This window comes from Bubalus kerabau, chromosome 1, assembly GCF_029407905.1.
Source record: "Bubalus kerabau isolate K-KA32 ecotype Philippines breed swamp buffalo chromosome 1, PCC_UOA_SB_1v2, whole genome shotgun sequence".
NCBI classification, from domain to species: domain Eukaryota; kingdom Metazoa; phylum Chordata; class Mammalia; order Artiodactyla; family Bovidae; genus Bubalus; species Bubalus kerabau.
Genome location: NC_073624.1, coordinates 75,160,594 through 75,181,392, shown reverse-complemented (window position 1 = coordinate 75,181,392; position 20,799 = coordinate 75,160,594). Strand labels below are relative to the sequence as shown.

Here is a 20,799-nt window from a genome sequence, read left to right as displayed (position 1 = left end):
GTGATATCTCTGCTTTGTAACATGCTGTCTAGGTTTGTCATGGCTTTTCTTCCAAGGAGCAAGCGTGTCTTAATTTCATGGCTGCCATCACCATCTGCAGTGATTTTGGAGCCCAAGGAAATAAAATCTGCTGAATAATAACCTCTGGAAAAAATAAAGCTGGGGAAAAAAGAGCGTAACTACTGTTGGTCCTTCAACTTTACTATACCTAAGAATTACCTGGCGAATATGTTTGAAATGTAGATTTCTAGTCTTTATCTTCAGCAATTCTGATCCCATAGATGTGGGATATCTCAGAAATCTATATTTTTAACTTGCATCCTAGGTAAATTTGATGAGATGCTATCTGAATCACACTTAAGAGATACTGAACTCGATTGTTCCTGTGAATTACACACTGTTGCCTGTGGGTGGGATTTCTGTTCTTTACCAGAAGCTTAGTTTATCGGGATTTTACATCAGTTCTCACAGCTTTAACTACAGATGATGACGATACAAGTATTCCTGATGCCTTATCATTGACTGGGGCACCATTCTTCCTCCTCTTCTATAAACACCTTCTTTCTTGTTTTGAAATTACAGAGTCTGTCATCCCCAGTAGTGGAACATTTCACGTAAAGCTCCCTAAGAAACACAATGTGGAACTTGGAATAACCATAAGTTGTAAGTAGAAGTGACTTTTTTTTTTAATTTAGAATTTTAAGGAGACATTAGCAAGTTGTCTTGTCAAATGGTTTACAGGTGTGGCCAGCGTCTTAAGTGTCATTGCCAAGTTTCACCTAAAGATACAAAAGCATGGAGCCAGTCACTCACTTGCCAACACTTAATAGCCGTGTGAATGGGACAAGTTACTAGGTTTCTTCAGTCTTAGGTTTCTTCCCCTGTTGAATGGAAATAAGGATATCTGCAAAATATCCTCATTTTGTAAATTATTCAAAGTATTAAATAAAATAACATATTTATATACCTAGTATAGCCCCTGGCAAACAGTAAGTACCCAATAATATGTGACTCACACACCCCACATGAATAATTACATGAGCGTATGAAGGCACAGAGGCTCTCTATATTTTAGTATATTGCAGATTGTTTTCACAATAATCTATTGAGACTGTCTTCCCATCTGTCCACTATGCATCTGTAATCCATTTGCAAGAATAAAATCATGTCTTTTTCTTCAGTAACTTCCTGAATTCCTCCATGGCACAAGGTGCCTGGGTATCCAAGCCAAAAAGAAAAGCAGAACATATAAATGTGTTTCATTCCCTCTTTTTCTCAGACTCTAGATTTATAACTGCTTTGGTAAAACAACTTTGAAAATTTCAGCCCCATTGGAATTCTATAGAATGGAAATAGAGGTTTCTGTGCTTTTACTATCCATAAGCTAAGTTCATCCATAAATGCTCCAAGAAAATGAAGGAAATGATTAATTCATGAAGACCAAAGGAGACTTAGAAGCAACATCTGTGACCAAGGGGTGTCCGTACCGGAGACCGTGATGAGGCTAAATAAAGGTGCCTGTCAGATAGCGTTACATCAGTGGCTAAGGCACAAATAAAGAGTTCTCAAATGGTCGTATGAAATGGGATCTGTCCAAGTCAATGCTAACAGTATAAATTTAACACTGAAAAGGAAGTCTTCTTAATAACTGATAAACCACACATACCTAACGCAGCACCAAAAATAGTGCTACTATAACACGGAATCAATGTTAAGAACAATAAGCCTTATATACAAGGGCCTGTATCTCCCCCAGTCCCCTTAAATGGAGAGAAAAGGAGGACTGATGTATGTGATGTGTCTCTGTAGCATAAGCAGAAAGATGAAATAGGATTTTGGAGACTCCAGACCTGTTCTAGGTGCCGCTAAAGTCATTTGTGCTTTCCCCTGGGTCGCTAACCCCTCAGTTTATCCATTACGAAGCAAAGATGGTATGCCGTTGTTCTGTCAACAGCTCTGCTTGCTGAGATTAAGAGAGACTTCATCAGAACTTACTACTCTGAAAATCCTTGGGGCTCTGGGTGGCCTCTGTGAGCCCCATGTAACTTTAACCCTGCTCTCATTTATTGTGTTTATTCCATTCCATTCATTCAGTCCATCTAATTAGCCATGAACGTGGAACTCCTGGGGGTTGGGCAGTGCATAGCTTGCTGGCTGCATGCTGAGGCCCTGCCTTCACCACGTTCTTTCCTCCCCTGCCTTCATTCAGCAAAGACACTCAGTGCTGAGGCCCAGGCTGTTTTGAGTCTTAGAAGTGCTTACTACTGGTGCACATACAGAAGACACCTGTTCCTCGGAAGCTTCTGTTACCACATGTTTTGACACACTGTTATTTTACTCTCAATTTTACTCTCAAATTTTACTTAAGAGAATGGTCTTTTTTAATGCAATAGATTTATTCCTTTTCTGAAGAGCAACTTTATTTATTTTTCTTTTCCATTATGGTTTATCACGGGGTATTGAATATAGTGTCCGTGCTATATACTAGCGCCTTGTTGTTTATCCATTCTGTATGTAATAGCTTGCACCTGCTAATCCCAAACTCCCCATCCATCCCTCACCCAGCCCCCATTCCCCTTGGCAAGCACAAGTGTGTTCTCCACATCTTTGAGTCTGTCTCATCAATAAGTTCATTTGTGTCGTATTTTAGATTCCATGTATGAGAGATATCATGTGGTATTTGCTTTCTCTTTCTGACTTGCTGCACTTAATATGATAATGTCTAGGTCCATCCATGTAGCTGCAAATGGCATTATTTTATTCTTATTTATGGTTGAGTAGATGGGGTCGCACAGAGTTGGACATGACTGAAGCGACTTAGCAGCAGCAGCAGCAGCAGTATTCATGGGCCGGAGAAGGCAATGGCACCCCACTCCAGTATTCTTGCCTGGAAAATCCCATGGACGGAGGAGCCTGGTGGGCTGCAGTCCATGGGGTCGCGAAGAGTCGGACACAACTGAGCGGCTTCACTTTCACTTTTCACTTTCATGAATTGGAGAAGGAAATGGCAGCCCGCTCCAGTGTTCTTGCCTGAAGAATCCCAGGGACGGGGGAGCCTTGTGGCCTGCCGTCTATGGGGTCGCACAGAGTCAGACACGACTGAAGCGACTTAGCAGCAGCAGCAGCAGCAGCAGTATTCCACTGTGTATACGCACCACATCCTCTTTATCCATTCATCCATCAGTGGACATTGAGGTTGTTTCCATGTCTTGGTTATTGTAAATAGTGCTGCTATGAACATAGGGATGTATCTTTTCAAATTAGAGTTTTGTCCAGATACATGCCCAGCAGTAGGATTGCAGGATCATATGGCAACCTACAATAGATTTATTCTTAAAAATTAATATACATAAAAATATAATTTAACTATAAAGGAGAGTATCCCTTTAAAAACTAATCCTGTGATAAATTCTTTTTTTTAAGTCAGTATTTTTCATGTTCAGTTTGTTTCAGGTGTAGCCATGTACACACAATGACAAAATATTTTATTCATATAGCGAACCATATAAAATTTTACTTTATGATGATGTTATATATGTTCTAAGTATTACTTCTTCTAAAACTGATTTTAATACCAATCATGAAAAAATGCAAAACCCACACAGGAACTCGCTGAATTTTAGCAGCTGTGAGCTAAAGCTATTCACGGTTAACAGTGGTGAACTAAAGCTACTCATGGAAGCTAAAGTCTGTGCTGTTCCCAGGTGGAGAAGTGATACATAAGTTTGTCACACATGCCTATCGGCCCTTCCAGAGCTCCAGCTCCATTTACACAACTAACCATCACCATCCTGAGTTTGTGTCTTCCTGTAGAAAATACTCAGATTTTGCCAGTTGAGAAAGCAGAATTTGCTAAAGGAAAAAACGGAATCCGTTTCCTTGTTATGGAATAGCAAATTCCTAAGGCCTAGCACAGTTCCTGGCACACACAAGGTGCTTGTTTAACCCCTGTCTTTGTTGAGGGGGTGAATGAGGAGTCTGTCTGTACACAGTGTTGTTCTAACCCATGTGCACTCCAGGATATGAGCCTCTGAGGGAGATGAGGGATACAGATGTATATGCAAAGGCTACTGCATGACCTGAAGAAGCAAGAATGTAGAAAATGATGACTAGCAAGGACTCAGAGCCCCAAGTGCCCCACTTTCCAACCCTCTTGACCTCTCTGTACTGAGTTTCTTTGTCTATAACAGGGAGTACTTGGTACATTCTCTGTAGCATTATTGTGAAGATTAAATAAGTTGCTACGTGTAAGGTGCCCAGAATACATTGTGAACCATAATGAAAGTTACTTATTATAATAATCGATATTTATTTTCCTCATAGAACCTCATGAAATATTTTAAACAAATCACTACCTCACAAAATTTAGTGCCAATCATAATTATCCTATCTGAGTAGGAAATCAAAGGACCCTCCTGTCATACAGATACTTAGGGATGGTAGGAAAACCAAGGCACTACAGGGGTTCATGGGTGTTTCTCACTATCTTTATACAAGGTCCTCTTTCTGTATCTGCATCTTGTGAAAGCTCTGAGTAGTGGGAAGCAGGCTTCCTTCTTGGGAGACATGCCTTCAGACCCTTCTCACTTGGCTTAAGGCTCACTCTTCATACCTAATTGACTGAGAAATGAGTCCCTCTGAGTTTGGATATGGTGAGCAGTTTTAGACTAATTTTCTTAAGTTCCTGATGAGACACTCATAGCACATTAGCATCAGGCATTACTTTTATTGATGTTATTGCTATAATATGGAGTCATTTATAATGGCAAATAAAGCAGAACAGCCTAGCAGAAGGGTGCAGTTTGGGACCCAAAGCAGCATCCTGAAGCTCTGACACCTCAGCCAATCAGAAACCAGAGCCCATACCTTTCAATACAGCTCACCTGCCCTTCCAGTCAGAGATCTCTGGTTGTCTCTGCCATGTCTGCTGCTGCTGCTGCTGCTAAGTCGCTTCAGTCATCTCCAACTCTGTGCGACCCCATAGACGGCAGCCCACCAGGCTCCCCCGTCCCTGGGATTCTCCAGGCAAGAACACTGGAGTGGGCTGCCATTTCCTTCTCCAATGCATGAAAAGGAAAAGTGAAAGTGAAGTTGTTCAGTCATGTCCGACTCTTAGCAACCCCATGGATTGCAGCCCACCAGGCTCCTCCGTCCATGGGATTCTCCAGGCAAGAGTACTGGAGTGGGGTGCCATTGCCTTCTCCGATATATGATTATAATGAAAGTAAAACTGAATGATTGTGTGAGTGTGTGTGTGTGCGTGATTACGTCTCCAGTGTAGTTTGGACGGTTTATCAGGCCCTTTGAGCAAAGTCCTTTGACTAGCAGAGGAAGTCCCATGAATGACTAGACATTATAGAATGCTCTTGGAATGATTCACATTTAATTAGCTCCAGACTTCAAGAGATTTCACCTATCTTCAGATATAGAAAAAGTATTTTAAACAAAAGATAGGAACTATCATTTTCTACCTCTTCCGACAACTGTTTGAGAAGAAAAGAAGCCACATTCACTGTAAAAACCAGTTTCTGACAGTGACAGACAACCAGTGATTTTAAAACTTGAGGAGTCAATAGATGAGAGCTTGACCACATGCATTTAGCTGTGTTCCTACCCCATATCGTCATTTTAAAATGGTACTATAAGTTTTTTCAAGAGGCAAAAACCCATAAGGAGAAGAGGAAATTAAAAGTAGATAACAACAACCAAATTTGGAAGTGGCAATGAAGATGGAAAAAGATTAAAGAAGCAGAAGGAAAAGCTGACAATGAACTTGATTTGAGTTCTGAACTGCCAACAAGTCTGAGTGGTGGAATCAGGATGGGAGAGCTAAGAAGACAAGGGGACTGACTGAACCTCTGTTAAGAATCAGTGAGTCCCAGGACTTCCCTGGTGGTCCAATGGTTAAGACTTCTCCTTCCAGTGCAAAGGGTGCAGGTCGAGTCCCTGGTCAGGGAGCTAAGATTCCACATGCCTTGTAGCCAAAAAACCAAAACATAAAACAGAAACAGTACGGTAACAAATTCAATAAAGACTTTTTAAATGGTCCACATCAAAAATAAATAAATAAAAAGTCTTAAAAAATGAAAAGAATGAATGAGTCCCTTAGATGCCTTCCCCCACTCAGAACCACAAACCATGCCTCCCATTCCTGGCAAGCCCAATTTTATCCTCTTGAAAACATGAAAGGGAGGGTCTCTGGCTGAGGAGGCATAGCTGAGTGTCCCAGTCCTGCTCTGAAAGCAGAGATCCAGTGAAATACTGAATGCAGAGGCTGCTGTTCTCCCTGAAGCTCTAAGAAGCCAGGTAGCCAGGCTAAATCCCCTCTGAGCGGAAGGAGGAATCAAGGCCATCTGACCCAAAGAGACAACCTGGCCAGAACTCTACAGTGACTACCGTTACTCCAGGAGCCCCACTTTGGAGCACCAAGCTTTCAAACAGCTACTGTGCAGGGCCATCTGTAATGTGAACAGACAGCTAAGAAAAACACAAACACTTGGAAGAAAGAATCTAAGATGCAAGACTATCACCAAAAACAAAGAGGAAACACAGAAACAGCACATGCAAGAAGAAGAAAACTTTAAAAAAGAAAACAAAAAAACACTCATTAACATCATCTGTATCCATGGATGGGGGGCACTGAGTACTGTTAATCAGTAGTCACTAGACAGGGAACAAACAGCTCTCGAAAAGTAAGAATATGGCAGAGATAAAAAAGTTCAACAGAAATACTGGATAATAATGTTGAAGATTTCTAGAAATTAGGACAAAACAACAAATAATGAAGACTAGAGACAGGAAAATTATACAAGATGAGCCCAAATAACACAATATCCAAATAATGGGCATTACAAAAAGAAAAGGAGACAAAAGTATAAGGATATACTTTCAGAGACTACCCTGGCGGTCTTCTGGTTCAGATTCTGCACTTCCACTGTAGGGAGTGTAGGTGCGATCCCTGGTCGGGGAGCTAAGATCCCATATACCTAGTGATGTGGCCAAAAATTGAAGGGAAAAAAAAGGAAATATTATCATAAGTTTTCTAGAATTGATGGCTATAAGTTTCCTAAAGGATGGATGAAAACAGACCCACACCAACGCATGTCATCATGAGATTTGAAAACATTGGGAGAAAAAGACAATCCTACAGGCTTCTGGGGTTGGAGGTTGTGGGGGTTGGGGGATGTTTTCACACAGTGTATCAGAACACAATAAATAGAGATGGGAATACCAGACCACTTTACCTGCCTCCTGGGAAACCTGTATGTAGGTCAAGAAGCAACAGTTAGAACTGGACATGGAACAATGGACTGGTTCCAAATTGGGAAAGGAGTACATCAAAGCTGTATATTGTCACCCAGCTTATTTAAGTTATATGCAGAGTACATCATGCAAAATGCCAGGCTGGATGAAGCACAAACTGGAATCAAGATTGCCAGAAGAAATATCAATAACCTCAGATATGCAGATGACACCACCCTTATGGCAGAAAGTGAAGAGGAACTCAAAAGCCTCTTGATGAAAGTGAAAGAGGAGAGTGAAAAAGTTGGCTTAAAGCTCAACATTCAGAAAACGAAGATCATGGCATCCAGCCCCCATGATTTCATGGCAAATAGATGGGGAAACAGTGGAAACAGTGGCTGACTTTATTTTTCTGGGCTCCAAAATCACTGCAGATGGTGATTGCAGCCATGAAATTAAAAGACGCTTACTCCTTGGAAGGAAAGTTATGACCAACCTAGATAGCATATTGAAAAGCAGAGACATTACTTTGTCAACAAAGCTCCCTCTGGTCAAGGCTATGGTTTTTCCAGTGGTCATGTATGGATGTGAGAGTTGGACTATAAAGAAAACTGAGCACCGAAGAATCGATGCTTTTGAACTGTGGTGTTGGAGAATACTCTTGAGAGTCCCTTTGACTGCAAGGAGATCCAACCAGTCCATCCTAAAGGAAATCAGTCCTGAATATTCTTTGGAAGGACTGATGCTGAAGCTGAAACTCCAGTACTTTGGCCACCTGATGCTAAGAGCTGACTCATTTGAAAAGACCCTGATGCTGGGAAAGATTGAGGGCAGGAGGAGAAGGGGACGACAGAGGATAAGATGGTTGGATGGCATCACCAACTCAATGGACATGGGTTTGAGTGAACTCTGGGTGTTGGTGATGGACAGGGAGGCCTGGCGTGCTGCAGTTCACGGGGTCGCAAAGAGTCGGACATGACTGAGCGACTGAACTGAACTGATGGTTTTTCCAGTAGTTATGTAGGGACATGAGAGCTGGACAATATTTGAGCAAACTTTGGGAGATAGTGAAGGACAGTAAAGCCTGGTGCTCAGCCTTTTTTATTGTCCAGCCTGGCGTGCTTCAGTCCATGGGTTACAAAGAGTCGGACACAACTGAGCGACTGAACAACAACAACAATCAAAATGACATCAGGCCTCTCAACCCGTAGCAATTCTGGAATCTAGAAACCAATGGAAGAGTGCCTTCAAAGTTTTGCAGAAAAGGAATTTCTAGCCTAGAATTCACCATCTAGCAAATTTGAAAGTAAAACAAAGACAACTATGAAGGATTCAAAATACTCTCCTCCCAAGCGCTCCTCCTGAGGAAGCTATTAGAGAATGTGTTGTTGTTGTTTAGTCCCTAAGCCACGTCTGACTGTTCTGTGACCCCGTGGACTGTAGCCCTCCAGGCTCCTCTGTGTCCCAATCACTGAAAGCGTAAAGCCAGGAGGGAGAATTGGATTCAGGAGGCAAGGGCTTCAAGGATGTAAGAGGGAAGTGTTAAAAGATAAAATAAGGCATATTAAAAATTTTAAGAGTCTATTTGAGCAAAAACCTGATTCATATCTTACAGTGTCAAACCAGAAGAAGTTAGGAATGCTCTCTGAACAGGAGTCTGGAGATAGACATATACAGGAAGATTGGAGGCAAAGAAAGGCAATGATTTGATTGGCTATAAACCCTACTTGGCTACTTGTGACTGGTTGTCCTTAGTATTTTGATTTATAACCTTGTAAAAGCTTAGATTTTGGTTGGCTTCCATGGGCCAAGAAAGACAGATGAGATTGTTGGATGGCGTCACTGACTCAATGGACATGAGTTTGAGCAAGTTCTGGGAGTTGGTGATGGACAGGGAAGCTTGGCATGCTGCAGTCCATGGGATCACAAAGAGTCGGACACAACTGAGGGACTGAACTGAACTGATATGATATCACTTTATGTGCCGTGCTAAGTCGCTTCAGTCATGTCCGACTCTGTGTGACTCTATGAACTGTACCCCGCCAGGATCCTCTGTCCATGGGATTCTCCAGGCAAGAATACTGGAATTGATTGCCATTCCCTTCTCCAAGGAACCTTCCCAACCCAGGGATCGAGCCAGCATGTCTTAAGCCTAACCTGCTTTAGCAGGCAGGTTCTTTAACACCAGTGCCACCTGGAAAGCCCAATATCACTTTATATATAGAATCTAAAATATGATACAAATGAACCTATTATGAAATAGAAACAGACTCATGGACATAGAAAACAGACTGGTCGTTGCCGAGTGGGGAGAGCGCTGGGGAAGGGATGGAATGGGAGGTTGGGGTTAGCAGATGTAAGCTTTCATATATAGGATGAATAAACTTAGGTCCTACTGTATAGCCCAGGGAACAATATTTACCATCCTGTGATAAGCCGTAATGGAAAAGAATATTGAGAAAAAATGTGCATATATGTATAACTGAATCACTTTGCTATATAGCAGAAATTAATACAACATTGTAAATCAACTATACTTCAATAAAATTTTTTAAAAAGAAAAAGCATGGTGCTAGGGTGTACAAACCATGACTGAGCCCTCAAAGCCCCAAATCCCTGGCCACCTTTAAACGTGCATAGTAAGCATGGTAGTGACAGGGTCAGGGGCTCTTACAGATTTGGACCCGCTTCTGGGTTCAGTTTCATCACTCCAGTGGACATCCACCCTGATGAACCTTTCAAACCTCAAGTTGGAACTTGATTAAAAGAGAAACAGAAGAAGGTAGTAAACATGAAATGGCCTCCATACATGTCTGCTGCTGCTGTGGCTAAGTCGCTTCAGTCGTGTCCGACTCTGTGCGACCCCATAGACGGCAGCCCACCAGGCTCCCCCGTCCCTGGGATTCTCCAGGCAAGAACACTGGAGTGGGTTGCCATTGCCTTCTCCAATGCATTAAAGTCAAAAGTGAAAGGGAAGTCGCTCAGTCATGTCCAACTCTTCGCGACCCCATGGACTGCAGCCTACCCAGCTCCTCCGTCCATGGGATTTGCCAGGCAAGAGTACTGGATTTGCCATTGCCTTCTCCAATACATGTCTGTAGATCATTTGAAGTTTCAAACCTCTCTGAAAAACTGTGTGGGTTTGTCCAGAGGTCAGTGTTATTTTCCTCTGTTAGAAGGATGACAGAGATGAATTTGATGTATTTTTGTTGCCTATATTATTGTTTTGTTTTAGCCCATTTCAGTGGACCATGAATTTTTCAAACAACCAAAGGAACTATCAAATGCTCTTTGACGGTCACTAAGGCTTGGGAAAATACTGTATAAATTCATTGGCAGATGGTAGGAAAGCTGTATTTACTGGTCAAAAGTTTTTGTTTTTGTGCTCTATGCCCAGAACAATTTGCTGTTCTGAAATATAACATGAGTAAAACTGCTGAGTGTTTATATTTCTCTGGTGAAATTATAGCAAATCGTTGAGTAGAGGTTTAAATCATGAATTAATTATAGTGAACAGAATGTTTTGCATTCTTTGCTAGAAGCTAAGAATAATGAATGGATGAAGTCCCATTAACATTTACTGTGGACTAACTCAGTGGGTAAGGTATTGGTATATGTGTTCGCTTTTTCTTTCAATGATGTGTTGAGATATTAAACCATCTGTTCTTGTGCATAAACATTTTCCTGGGATTCATATGGGATTATGGGATATGATATGGTTCTACGATTATTATGCGGTGATTGACTGTTTATAATAAAATCTTACTTTAGGGGCCTTTTAATGATCCTTAAAAGGAAATCACTCCAGGCTTCAATGTTGGCAAAACATCTCCTCTTGGAGGCATATTGTTGTTTACAAATGTTGGTATGGTTCATTTTAATCATCAAATTCCTAAATTAAATGTAAATTTTCTAGGTCAAGATGATACTTTTGTTCTTACATGTATTGTAATTCATTTTGAGGCTTAATTCTAAGACTAATTCCTAATTACTTTTCATTATTATTATTTCATTATCACCAAATAGAAATATTCATAAGAAAAGCTATAAGCCCATAACTGACCCCTGTTCAGAATAATAGTTTTAAACTCAGTAAAAGTTACATGTACATGTTTAGAATATAAATGTATATAAAAATATATAGAATCAGTTCACATTTCTGAACATTTTCGGAGCACTCTAGGTATGAATTTGTGAACAAAACTTTAGGATTTACAGTCTATCTAGCAGAAGATTTCCTTCTTGGGGAAAAAAAATTTACATCAGTGATTCTCACCCACTTTCCACACAGTACACTTGAGTAGTATGACAGGGTCCCATAAAAGAGTGGCATCTCCTCGCTGGTAAGGAGTGAAAGAAGGGGTGGGAGAAGGGATTACATGTAAGTATCATCAAGCTGCTGCTGCTGCTAAGTCACTTCAGTCGTGTCCGACTCTGTATGACCCCATGGACGGCAGCCCACCAGGCTCCCCTGTCCCTGGGATTCTCCAGGCAAGAACACTGGAGTGGGTTGCCATTTCCTTCTCCAATGTATGAAAGTGAAAAGGGAAAGGGAAGTCCCTCAGTCGCGTCCGACTCTTAGCGACCCCATGGACTGCAGCCTACCAGGCTCCTCTGTCTATGGGGAGCCCCTAATTGCTTTTAATACTGTACTGTTGGACTCTTCGTCCTTCACTTCACTCTGCTGAGAATCACAGATTGAAACAGATTTAATCCTGATGGACAGCTTTTCACTTGCTTTCTCCAGTTGCAAATTTAAAATAACTTTGCTTGCATTTTTAAGTTTCTAAGTACTTTAACACAAACATATTTTTGTATCAAGAAGGGATAATGTGCACATTTTTAAATTCATTTACTGATTCTCTTTGCTTTGCATACAAATTGAGCTTGTACTAACAGTTGCTATAAAATGAGACTTGTACAGTAATGGGTGAATCATGAATATAAAGGTGTGACTGTTCTATCCTCATTATTACAGCACCATCCAGTAGAAAACCAGGAGACCCCTTGGTTATATCAGATATCAAGAAAGGCAGTGTGGCACACAGGTAAGAAAGATGGATTTACTGGTTCATCCCAAGGTATTTCTTAATTACAGCAGGAATGACTTCTTCCACACATGAGACAACCTTGTTAATGGGCCATGGTATTCTCAGTATTTTCCAGGCAGCCACAATTAATTGATCATATTTGACATCCCTAATGTCAATGGCATGTAGAGCTTTTCCTCAATGTCACTTTATTTTTGCACGTAGTGCAGATAACCATCACCTAAAGATGCTTTTTAGGGTCTTTCATGAGTCAAACATAGCCTTTCCTTCACTGATCATCTTCCACCCTTCACTTTTCCAGCTAAAAAACTGAAAGTGGCCCCAATTATGAGAGTCACCTCACATGCAAATAATAGATTTGGGGAGAGTTTTACTAGATGCTAGAACGTCCTCCCTAGTCAAGCCAACATCCTCCCTTGAGCCTCAAACAATGTGTATGTCTCCTATTTGATCCATTGACCTTGGACCTTTGATCCAAGGACTCTCAAACTTTTAATTTCACAGACCAAAATATTTTTAATTGATTAGGAATATTGATGTAAGACTATTAACTTTCTTTTTCTTTTTCAGTTAAGGATTTTACAAATCTCATCTATTGTTACAGTCATTCATTAGAGGAACATTTTAATACTCAAAAAGTAGGAAGGGCATTAGTTTAGGTATGTAGGTATAGGTTCAGATCCTGTGATAAGGAAACTCATAAATAGTTAGTTTCTCATACAGCAGTTGGCAGGTAGGCAGGCAACACAGGGCTAGAGAAGCACATCTGCCTGTCCTTTCCAGCTTGCTCTGGTTGTTGTGATTTTCCAACCCTAGAGGGGAGCAGGAGTGGTGCCCAGAGAGTCTGGCATGTGCATCTTTAGGGGATGACCCAGAAGAAGGAAAGGGAGAGTGGAGACTAGGAAGCAGTTAGCAATCGGAATCATAGATATAATGCATAAAGGATGGTTCTTAGCAAAACATAATCTTCCTTACAAATATGTGTGCATATACATATAGAAGCACCTATAAGCAAATATACATTCTCATTGTTTTTCAAATCTCATGATAGACCTTAAAAACTTTCAAGACCTGCAGCAGTCCATAACCAGTATGGGACCCTCAGTGGCCATTTTCCAGTTCACCTTTTCTCCCACTGCAGCCACAGTGAGTTCCCTGGTGCAGGTGGAAATGCAGAGACACCAAAACCCTGACCTCCCCTAAGCCCATCCCACCTGACTCCCCTCACTCCCTCTACCCTCTCCTATATCTGGAGCCAAGGACCAAAGGTGGTGCAACAACGCAAAGAAGCCTAAGGACGCCAGGGCCGTGTAAACCCAGGCTCATTACACACCTTCCTGGGAACCTCAGAATTCCTGAGTGACACTTAAAGGGTTGTCCTGATCTAATTACAGAAAGTAGAATAAAAATGTTTCTTAATAATCTGCAATTGAATGTCCCAGCAGTCATCCACAATAAGACTGGAGAAAGGGGATATGTCAATAAAACGCAATTTTTCAAAGTTGAAGAATCATATTTCCACTAAAGACTACCATAATGCTACTTTATGCTGAATGCCTTTTAAATAACCTAGTTAAGTGTTCATCATTAAGCATGCATTTGCTATGCCTTTACTAACAGAACAGGAACCTTGGAACTTGGGGATAAGTTACTAGCCATAGATAACATCCGGCTGGACAACTGTTCCATGGAAGATGCAGTGCAGATCCTCCAGCAGTGTGAAGACCTGGTGAAGCTCAAAATCCGCAAAGATGAAGATAATTCAGGTATTGATCACCTCCGCAGTTAAGACTGATTTCTCTAACTGCCCGTCTGTCACCAAAGATATTAGATCTTGATATTTTACATACAACAGCTGGCTAGTGACATTGCAGCAGTGTTTTCTATAGTTAAGAGGGTCTTTAAATTGGGCGTTAACAGTGTAGTTTGAATTTTAAATAATAGGGTTTTTTAATGATGTAATTAAGATATTTACATTATATAAATGTTACAGCTGTATTAAAATAATTTTTAAAGATGAAAAGTAAATCATCACCCGATACCACCCTAATAGAATAGAAATAATCATTTTCTAGTTGATGTTATATTACATAATAATAACTTCAGTGCATGTTCTATTTTTTATGTAGCTATATATAGATGGTACCACTTTACAAATCCTTAACAGCTATTTTAATTTACTGCCCATAGTTTATTCACCTTTCTTTTCTTCTCTCTTAGATTGCTCCCATTTCTTTCATTACTGTAGGTGGCACAATAATGGATATTTTCATGTGTAGATATCTTTATTCAACGTTTCTTCTTTTGAATTATTTCTTTAGGAAATATTCCTAAATAATAGAATGGCTGAGTCAAAATAAAAAGGGACTTTTTATGATTCCTGATGAGTCTTGTGCCATGTCCTTTCTTAAAGGGCTATATCCATCTTGAGTGCTTCGAGTAATGTGTGAATACAGGGGTGCAGTGCTTCTCAAACTTGAGAAGGCCTCAGATCACCTGAAGACCTTGTTAAAACACAGTCCCTGAGCGCTAACCCCAGGTGGGGACTGAGACTATCATTTCTAGCAAACTTCATTTTGATGCTGCTGTGGCCAAGACTCAGTAATCTGAGCAGTCACCTGCAGATGCCCTTTTATCTGATTTGGATAAGAACCCAAGCTAATCAAAACAAGAGTCAACTAACATTGGGATTTCTAAAAAGTGACATGTATCTATAACATAAACATTTAATTTTGTGTGTGTGTGTGTGTAATAAAGTTTTATTAAAGTATAAAGGAGATAGAGAAAGCTTCTGACATAGGCATCAGAAGGGGGCAGAAAGAGTACGCGCTTGCTAGTGTTAACAATGAGGTTATATAATCCAAAGAATGTCTGGAGGTTGCAAAGACCTCATCAGACCCACTCCCATAATTTACATCTTAAGGTAACACTGTCCTCAGGCAAGATACATCCTTGTAAAAACCAGGTCTACTCCCATAATTAACATTTTAAGATAACAAAAGGTTGAATCCAAAGACTGTCCTTAGGCAGGATACATTATTGTTAAATAATCCTAAGGAATGTGGAGAAAGAAAAAAAGCTTGTCCTTTCTTCCTCCTTGAGAATTCCAGACCCCTGTCTCCTTGGGGACCCCTAGACTCCCTATCAACTTGCCTAGGAACTGACTCTCTCATTCCCCCCCTTTTCTTTTAGGAGAATTATGTTGCCTAGGGAAAAGAGGCGTCGTTCTCGTTCCATAACTACTTCCGAGCTGACAAGGGGCGTTGTCCCTAAATTGGTGAGGCAACATATTCTCCTAATCCTCATATTGAGGATATCTGATCAAGGGGCCCCAAATAGTAGCTGGAGGAAGCTACAGCAGTAGCAGGAGTTTGAGCAACCATTTGTAACTTAAAAGCTTTCATGCGGCTAGAAACAAATCCAGTTATACAATTACAGATGCAGGCAACAGTCATTAAAACAAGTTAAAATCGAAATTAAAAGTCACATTATGTCCATAGTTAAAGTGCAAAGTGTTGCACCAGTCCATTTTAGGGTTGGTAAATGTCATCAGATGAAGAAGAGGCATAGCATGTGATTGTTGTCGAAGGTATTCACAGACTTAGAGAAAGTCTTTTCCTTGAAGTGGGGATGTCCACCACGGGAAGCCTTCCACTGACTAAGAGGGGAGCGCTCCACAGACCCAGCAGTTTATCCTTTAGATCCTCCCGAGCTGCATAGTTTAAAGTTAGGAATTGAGAACAATCGTGATCAGGTGTTTCATTTTCCTTCTCAGGAAGGAAAGTGGCAAGATTTAAATTTTCACAAACTTTAAGCTTAGTTACTGGTCCTTCTAACAACAATGACTGATACTTAAGAAGCCTACTGTCTGTCATCCAAATATTAACCCTAGAATTTAAGATTTCACTCACATCATGAGAAGTCAGTACAGTAAGGTTTCGTCCATTAATTATTTTTAAAGCTTCAGGTGCTAATAAAGCCGCTGCCCCAATTACTCTTAGGCAGTGGGGCCACCCACGTGAAACTACATCTAATTCTCTGCTTAAATAAGCAATAGGTTGCTGGTGAGGCCCTTGGGGTTGTGTCAAAACTCCCAATGCCACACCTTTTCTTTCAGTGACAAACAAATTAAATTCTGACCCTGTGGGCAAGCTCAGAGCTGGAGCTTGCAGGAGAGCAGTCTGAAGAACCTTAAAAGCCTTTTGAGTTTCTGGAGACCAAACCAGTTTGTCGGTTTGGGCCTGCTGAGTTTCAGCTATAAGTTTATATAAAGGCCGGGCAAGTTCCCCGTAACCAGGAATCCAAATGCGACAGTAACCTGTGATTCCCAAAAATCCTCTCAATTGTCTTAAAGTCATAGGTAGGGGGTGATTTAGTATCGGTTTAATTCTCTCAGGGCCTATGGCCCTAGTCCCTTCTGATATGATTAGGCCCAGATATCTAACCAATTGTTGACAAAGCTGAGCCTTTTCTCTTGATGCCTTGTAACCACAGTCTGCCAGAAAATTTAAGAAATCTTCTGAGGCTTGCGAACAAGCTTCCTCTGTCCCAGCACAGAGCAAAATATCATCTACATATAGTAACACCACTGCTTCAGAGCTATTAAAGTTTTGTAGATCCCGTGACCAACTTTGTCCAAATAAGTAAGGACTGTCACGAAATCCCTGGGGCAAAACTGTTCAGGTTAACTGAGAAGCTGGCTGTGTAGGGTCTTCAAAGGCAAATAGAAATTGGCTTTCTTCTGCCAAAGACACTGAATAGAAGGCATCCTTTAAATCAATTACTGAGAAGTATTTGGCCTGTTCAGGAATTTCAGACAATAGAGTATAAGGATTAGGCACCACGGGGGTGTAAAGGAACTACAGCCTCATTTATTATTCGTAAATCTTGAACTAGTCTCCATTTACCATTCGATTTCTTTATACCCAAAATAGGAGTGTTGCAAGGACTGTTACAGGGAATTAACAGTCCCTGCTCCTTTAAGTTTTTGATGATGGGTTTTAAACCTTCCTTAACTTCAGGTTTCAGTGGATACTGCTTCTTATGTGGAAATACGTGTGGGTCTTTGAGCTTAACAACTACAGGAATAGCATTTTGTGCTTGACGCACAGATTTTCCATCAGCCCATACTCTAGGATTTACATTTTGTTTAACTAAAGAGAGAGAAAGGGAGGGCTCCATATTCATGAAAACAGAAGCATGGACCTGGCTCAGTATATCCTGTCCCAAAAGGGGTGAGGGAGATTCTGGCACGATCATAAACTCGTGTGAAAACAGCACAGAATCCCAGTTGCAAGATAAAGAATAACTGAAATAATACCTTTTGGCTCGTCCAGACAGTCCCATTACGGAAGCGGATCGGGAAGAAAGTGGGCCAGGGGCTTCAGTAAGCACAGAATAAGTTGCCCCAGTATCTAAAAGGAAATCGACGGATTGGCCCCCCACAATTATTAATACCCGGGGTTCCTCAGGTGTAATTAGGACGGGAGCTTGTGTGGGGACCCCCGGGCACCTTCAGTCCTGATTGTCTTGAGAGTCCGACCCCGGAGACCTACGCCTCTGGGGGCAGTCTCTCTTCCAGTGTGGTCCTTTGCAGACCGGACATGGAGCCGGGGGCGGCTTAGATGCCTGAGGGCAATCCCGCTTGAGGTGCCCCTCCTTTCCACAGTAATAGCAAGCCCATCTCTTTTCACCTGGGCCCCTCTGGGCATTTTTCTCAGGCTCTTTAAGAACGTTTTTCATAGCCATGGCGAAGGCTTCCGCCTTTTCCTTTGTCTTTTTTTGCCTTTCTTTCTTTTCCTCATATTCCCTACCATAATAGACTGTCTGAGCCAGTTGTAACAGAGTATCTAAAGGCTGATTTGGTCCATATGCCTGTTTTAATAGCTTACAGCGGATATCTGGAGCCGACTGAGTGAGAAATCTATCCTTTAAGATCACTTTTCCCTCTTCACTTTCAGGATCAATCTCAGTGAATCTGCGAAGGCCTTCTCTCAGTCTATCTAGGAATTTACCAGGAGCTTCTTTCTCCTCCTGTTCTGTGTCTGCCAATTTGCCATAGTTTAAAGGCTTAGAACGCGTCTGCCTAAGTCCTTCAAGAATACATCTAACAAAATGACTCTGATCCAATCTTCTTTTAGCTGTGTTGTAGTCCCAGTCTGGTTCTATAGTTGGGACCGCCTGATTCCCAGTGGGGAGGGCCGCTATCTCGTTCTCCCTCTTCCCTACTGATTCATTACCAAGCCATTCATCTCCATAAGCAACCGCTTTTCCCAAAACTTGAGTCTTTGACTCGGGAGTCAGCGTTTGTCCCAAGATATACATCACATCCTTCCAAGTGAGGTCATAAAGCAGAGTAACACCTTTAAAAGCTCTAATATATTTTTCTGGGTCCTCTAAATAGTCTCCAGATCCTCCTTGATTCTTTGTATTTCTTGATAAGAAAAAGGCTTATTAACTCTCACAGACTGATTATTTCTCCCGGTGGGTGTTTCATAAAGAGGCAACAGCTTGTGTGGCTGTTCCTCAGTCTCTCTGGCTGCTCTGCACATATGATCCCAGGGATAGATTGGAGAAACCTGTTTTTCCTCTTCTCTTTGTCTCCTGTCCTCCATCTCATCTCTTACTTCGATGGTCTGAGTTTCTACTGAAACCAGAGTAGTCTGAGGTCGTACTGAGACAGGAGTTGTTTGGACCTCCATGTGGGCAGTTTGAATCCCAGTTTGGAGTCCCTCGTATGGGGGCAAAGTAAGAGGACAGGAGGGAGCTGAAGGTTTCACACCCAAATATATACCCTTAGGACATAAGTCTGGCATATTTCACAGAGAGAAAAAGGGCAACACATATGCTACTTCTACCCATTTCCCTTGTTCCTTACAGAACCGGTCTAATTGTAGAACAGTGTTATACTTAAGAGACCCTCCAACTGGCCACCGTTCGCCGTCCTCCAGTGGATACCCTGGCCATGCAGTATCACATAGGAAGACCAGGTGTGTCTTCTTTAAGCCCTGGGGATCAAATCTATCCCAGTTTTTCAGGATACAGTTCAAAGGAGTGAGGCTGAAATTGTTAGCTCCCATCTTGTCCTGAAGCATCCCGGACGAGCCCCCAAGATGAAAGGTTGTTGTTGAATCACGCAAATACACCGGGATTCTTGGCCCCCGGAGGAGAAGAATTCAATCCGGGTCCAGAGACGAGGCTTGATCGCTCAGAGCTTTTGTGTAATAAAGTTTTATTAAAGTATAAAGGAGATAGAGAAAGCTTCTGACATAGGCATCAGAAGGGGGCAGAAAGAGTACCCGCTTGCTAGTGTTAACAATGAGGTTATATCAAACATTTAATTTAAAAAGGTACCGATCTTATGGGTGAAGCCAATACTTTCTGCTGACTATAGTTATAAATCTTTCAACTTGTTTGCCTAAGTCATACCCATAGTACACAGTTTAAGATTTCTAGGTTTGAGGTGGGGGAGGTGGTGTTGTTTTGCTTTAATACAGTGAGAATTTAAAGAACTTAAAGCAATCTGAAAGCTTACTCCAACTAGATTTTTATCTCCCTAATGTTTTCAAGTTTTCCCTCTATTTAATTATTAGTTGATTTTTGCCCAATAATCCCCCTTATTGAATCTTTCCAAAGCATTTTACTTTTTCATAGTTCCAATATACTCATATTTCATAGGTTATATAAGATTCATCAAATTATACAGTTAAAATAACAAGTGAAACCAGCAGAAACAGGCTTGGGAATAAACCTAATTGACTCTAAATGTTAAGCTTTTGACTCAGTTGTATACATATATGGCTCAGATGGTACAGTGTCTGCCTACAATGCAGGAGACCCAGGTTCGATCCCCGGGTGGGGAAGATCCTCTGGAGAAGGAAATGGCAACCCACTCCAGTACTCTTGCGTGGAAAATCCCATGGGAGGAGCCTGGTAGGCTGCAGTCCATGGGGTTGCAAAGAGTCAGACACGACTGAGCAACTTCACTTCACTTCACTTTGACTCCATTGGTAGCAGAAACAGAGGTACATAGGGTGCTATTGATACAAAGGGAAACATTGTTCTGAATCATTCAATGGCATTGGTCGGTATATTTTACAAAGAGGATGGAGAGTCACAATGAATCCAGTAAATTGGTTAAAGGGAGATGGTTAAGAGAGTTTCTACTGAATAATTTCATCCCAACCAATAATGAGCAGTTGTCAATGTCCTGCAATCTCCTGGAATCTAATCCTCTAGATCCAGAGTTCACGGTCACATCAGGCCATGTGTTTGTGAGTACTATTCAGAGCCAAAACAAGTTGGTAGTTACATCCATCACTACCACTGGTAAGGATAATTATATCCAAATACACTTTATAATGAACCTTTAAAAATATGCACAGATTTCTTCTAGTTATTTCACAAGCAACTGATTTTCCTCACCAACATTTGCATTTCTCTCCTAACAAGCATAACTCAGTGGTACTTTTGGGGAAGGATTTGTTTTAAAAGAAGGATAAAGCCT

At 41.3% G+C, this 20,799-nt stretch overlaps 2 protein-coding genes across 5 annotated transcripts in view; one reads left to right on the top strand and one right to left on the bottom strand.

Moving 5' to 3' along the window:
* The window catches only part of LOC129651150 (uncharacterized), a 40,635-nt gene extending 21,018 nt beyond the window's left edge, over positions 1–19,617 (bottom strand). The window contains exons 1-2 of one of the 2 annotated variants that reach the window (XM_055579850.1): positions 17,614–19,040; positions 15,874–16,005 (exon numbers count right to left, since the gene is read on the bottom strand). In XM_055579850.1, coding sequence (XP_055435825.1) covers positions 17,808–18,617 — 810 coding nt within the window. In that variant the 5' untranslated portion in view covers positions 18,618–19,040 and the 3' untranslated portion in view covers positions 15,874–16,005; positions 17,614–17,807. Of the gene's footprint in view, positions 1–15,873; positions 16,006–17,613 lie in introns of those variants that run through there. The other variant, XM_055579857.1, reaches the window with a different exon arrangement.
* Positions 1–20,799, top strand: part of GRIP1 (glutamate receptor interacting protein 1) — a 473,319-nt gene that overhangs the window by 384,269 nt on the left and 68,251 nt on the right. For all 3 annotated transcript variants that reach the window (XM_055579837.1, XM_055579830.1, XM_055579839.1), the window contains 3 exons: positions 583–663; positions 12,221–12,290; positions 13,914–14,059. In XM_055579837.1, coding sequence (XP_055435812.1) covers positions 583–663; positions 12,221–12,290; positions 13,914–14,059 — 297 coding nt within the window. The remainder of the gene's footprint in view (positions 1–582; positions 664–12,220; positions 12,291–13,913; positions 14,060–20,799) is intronic.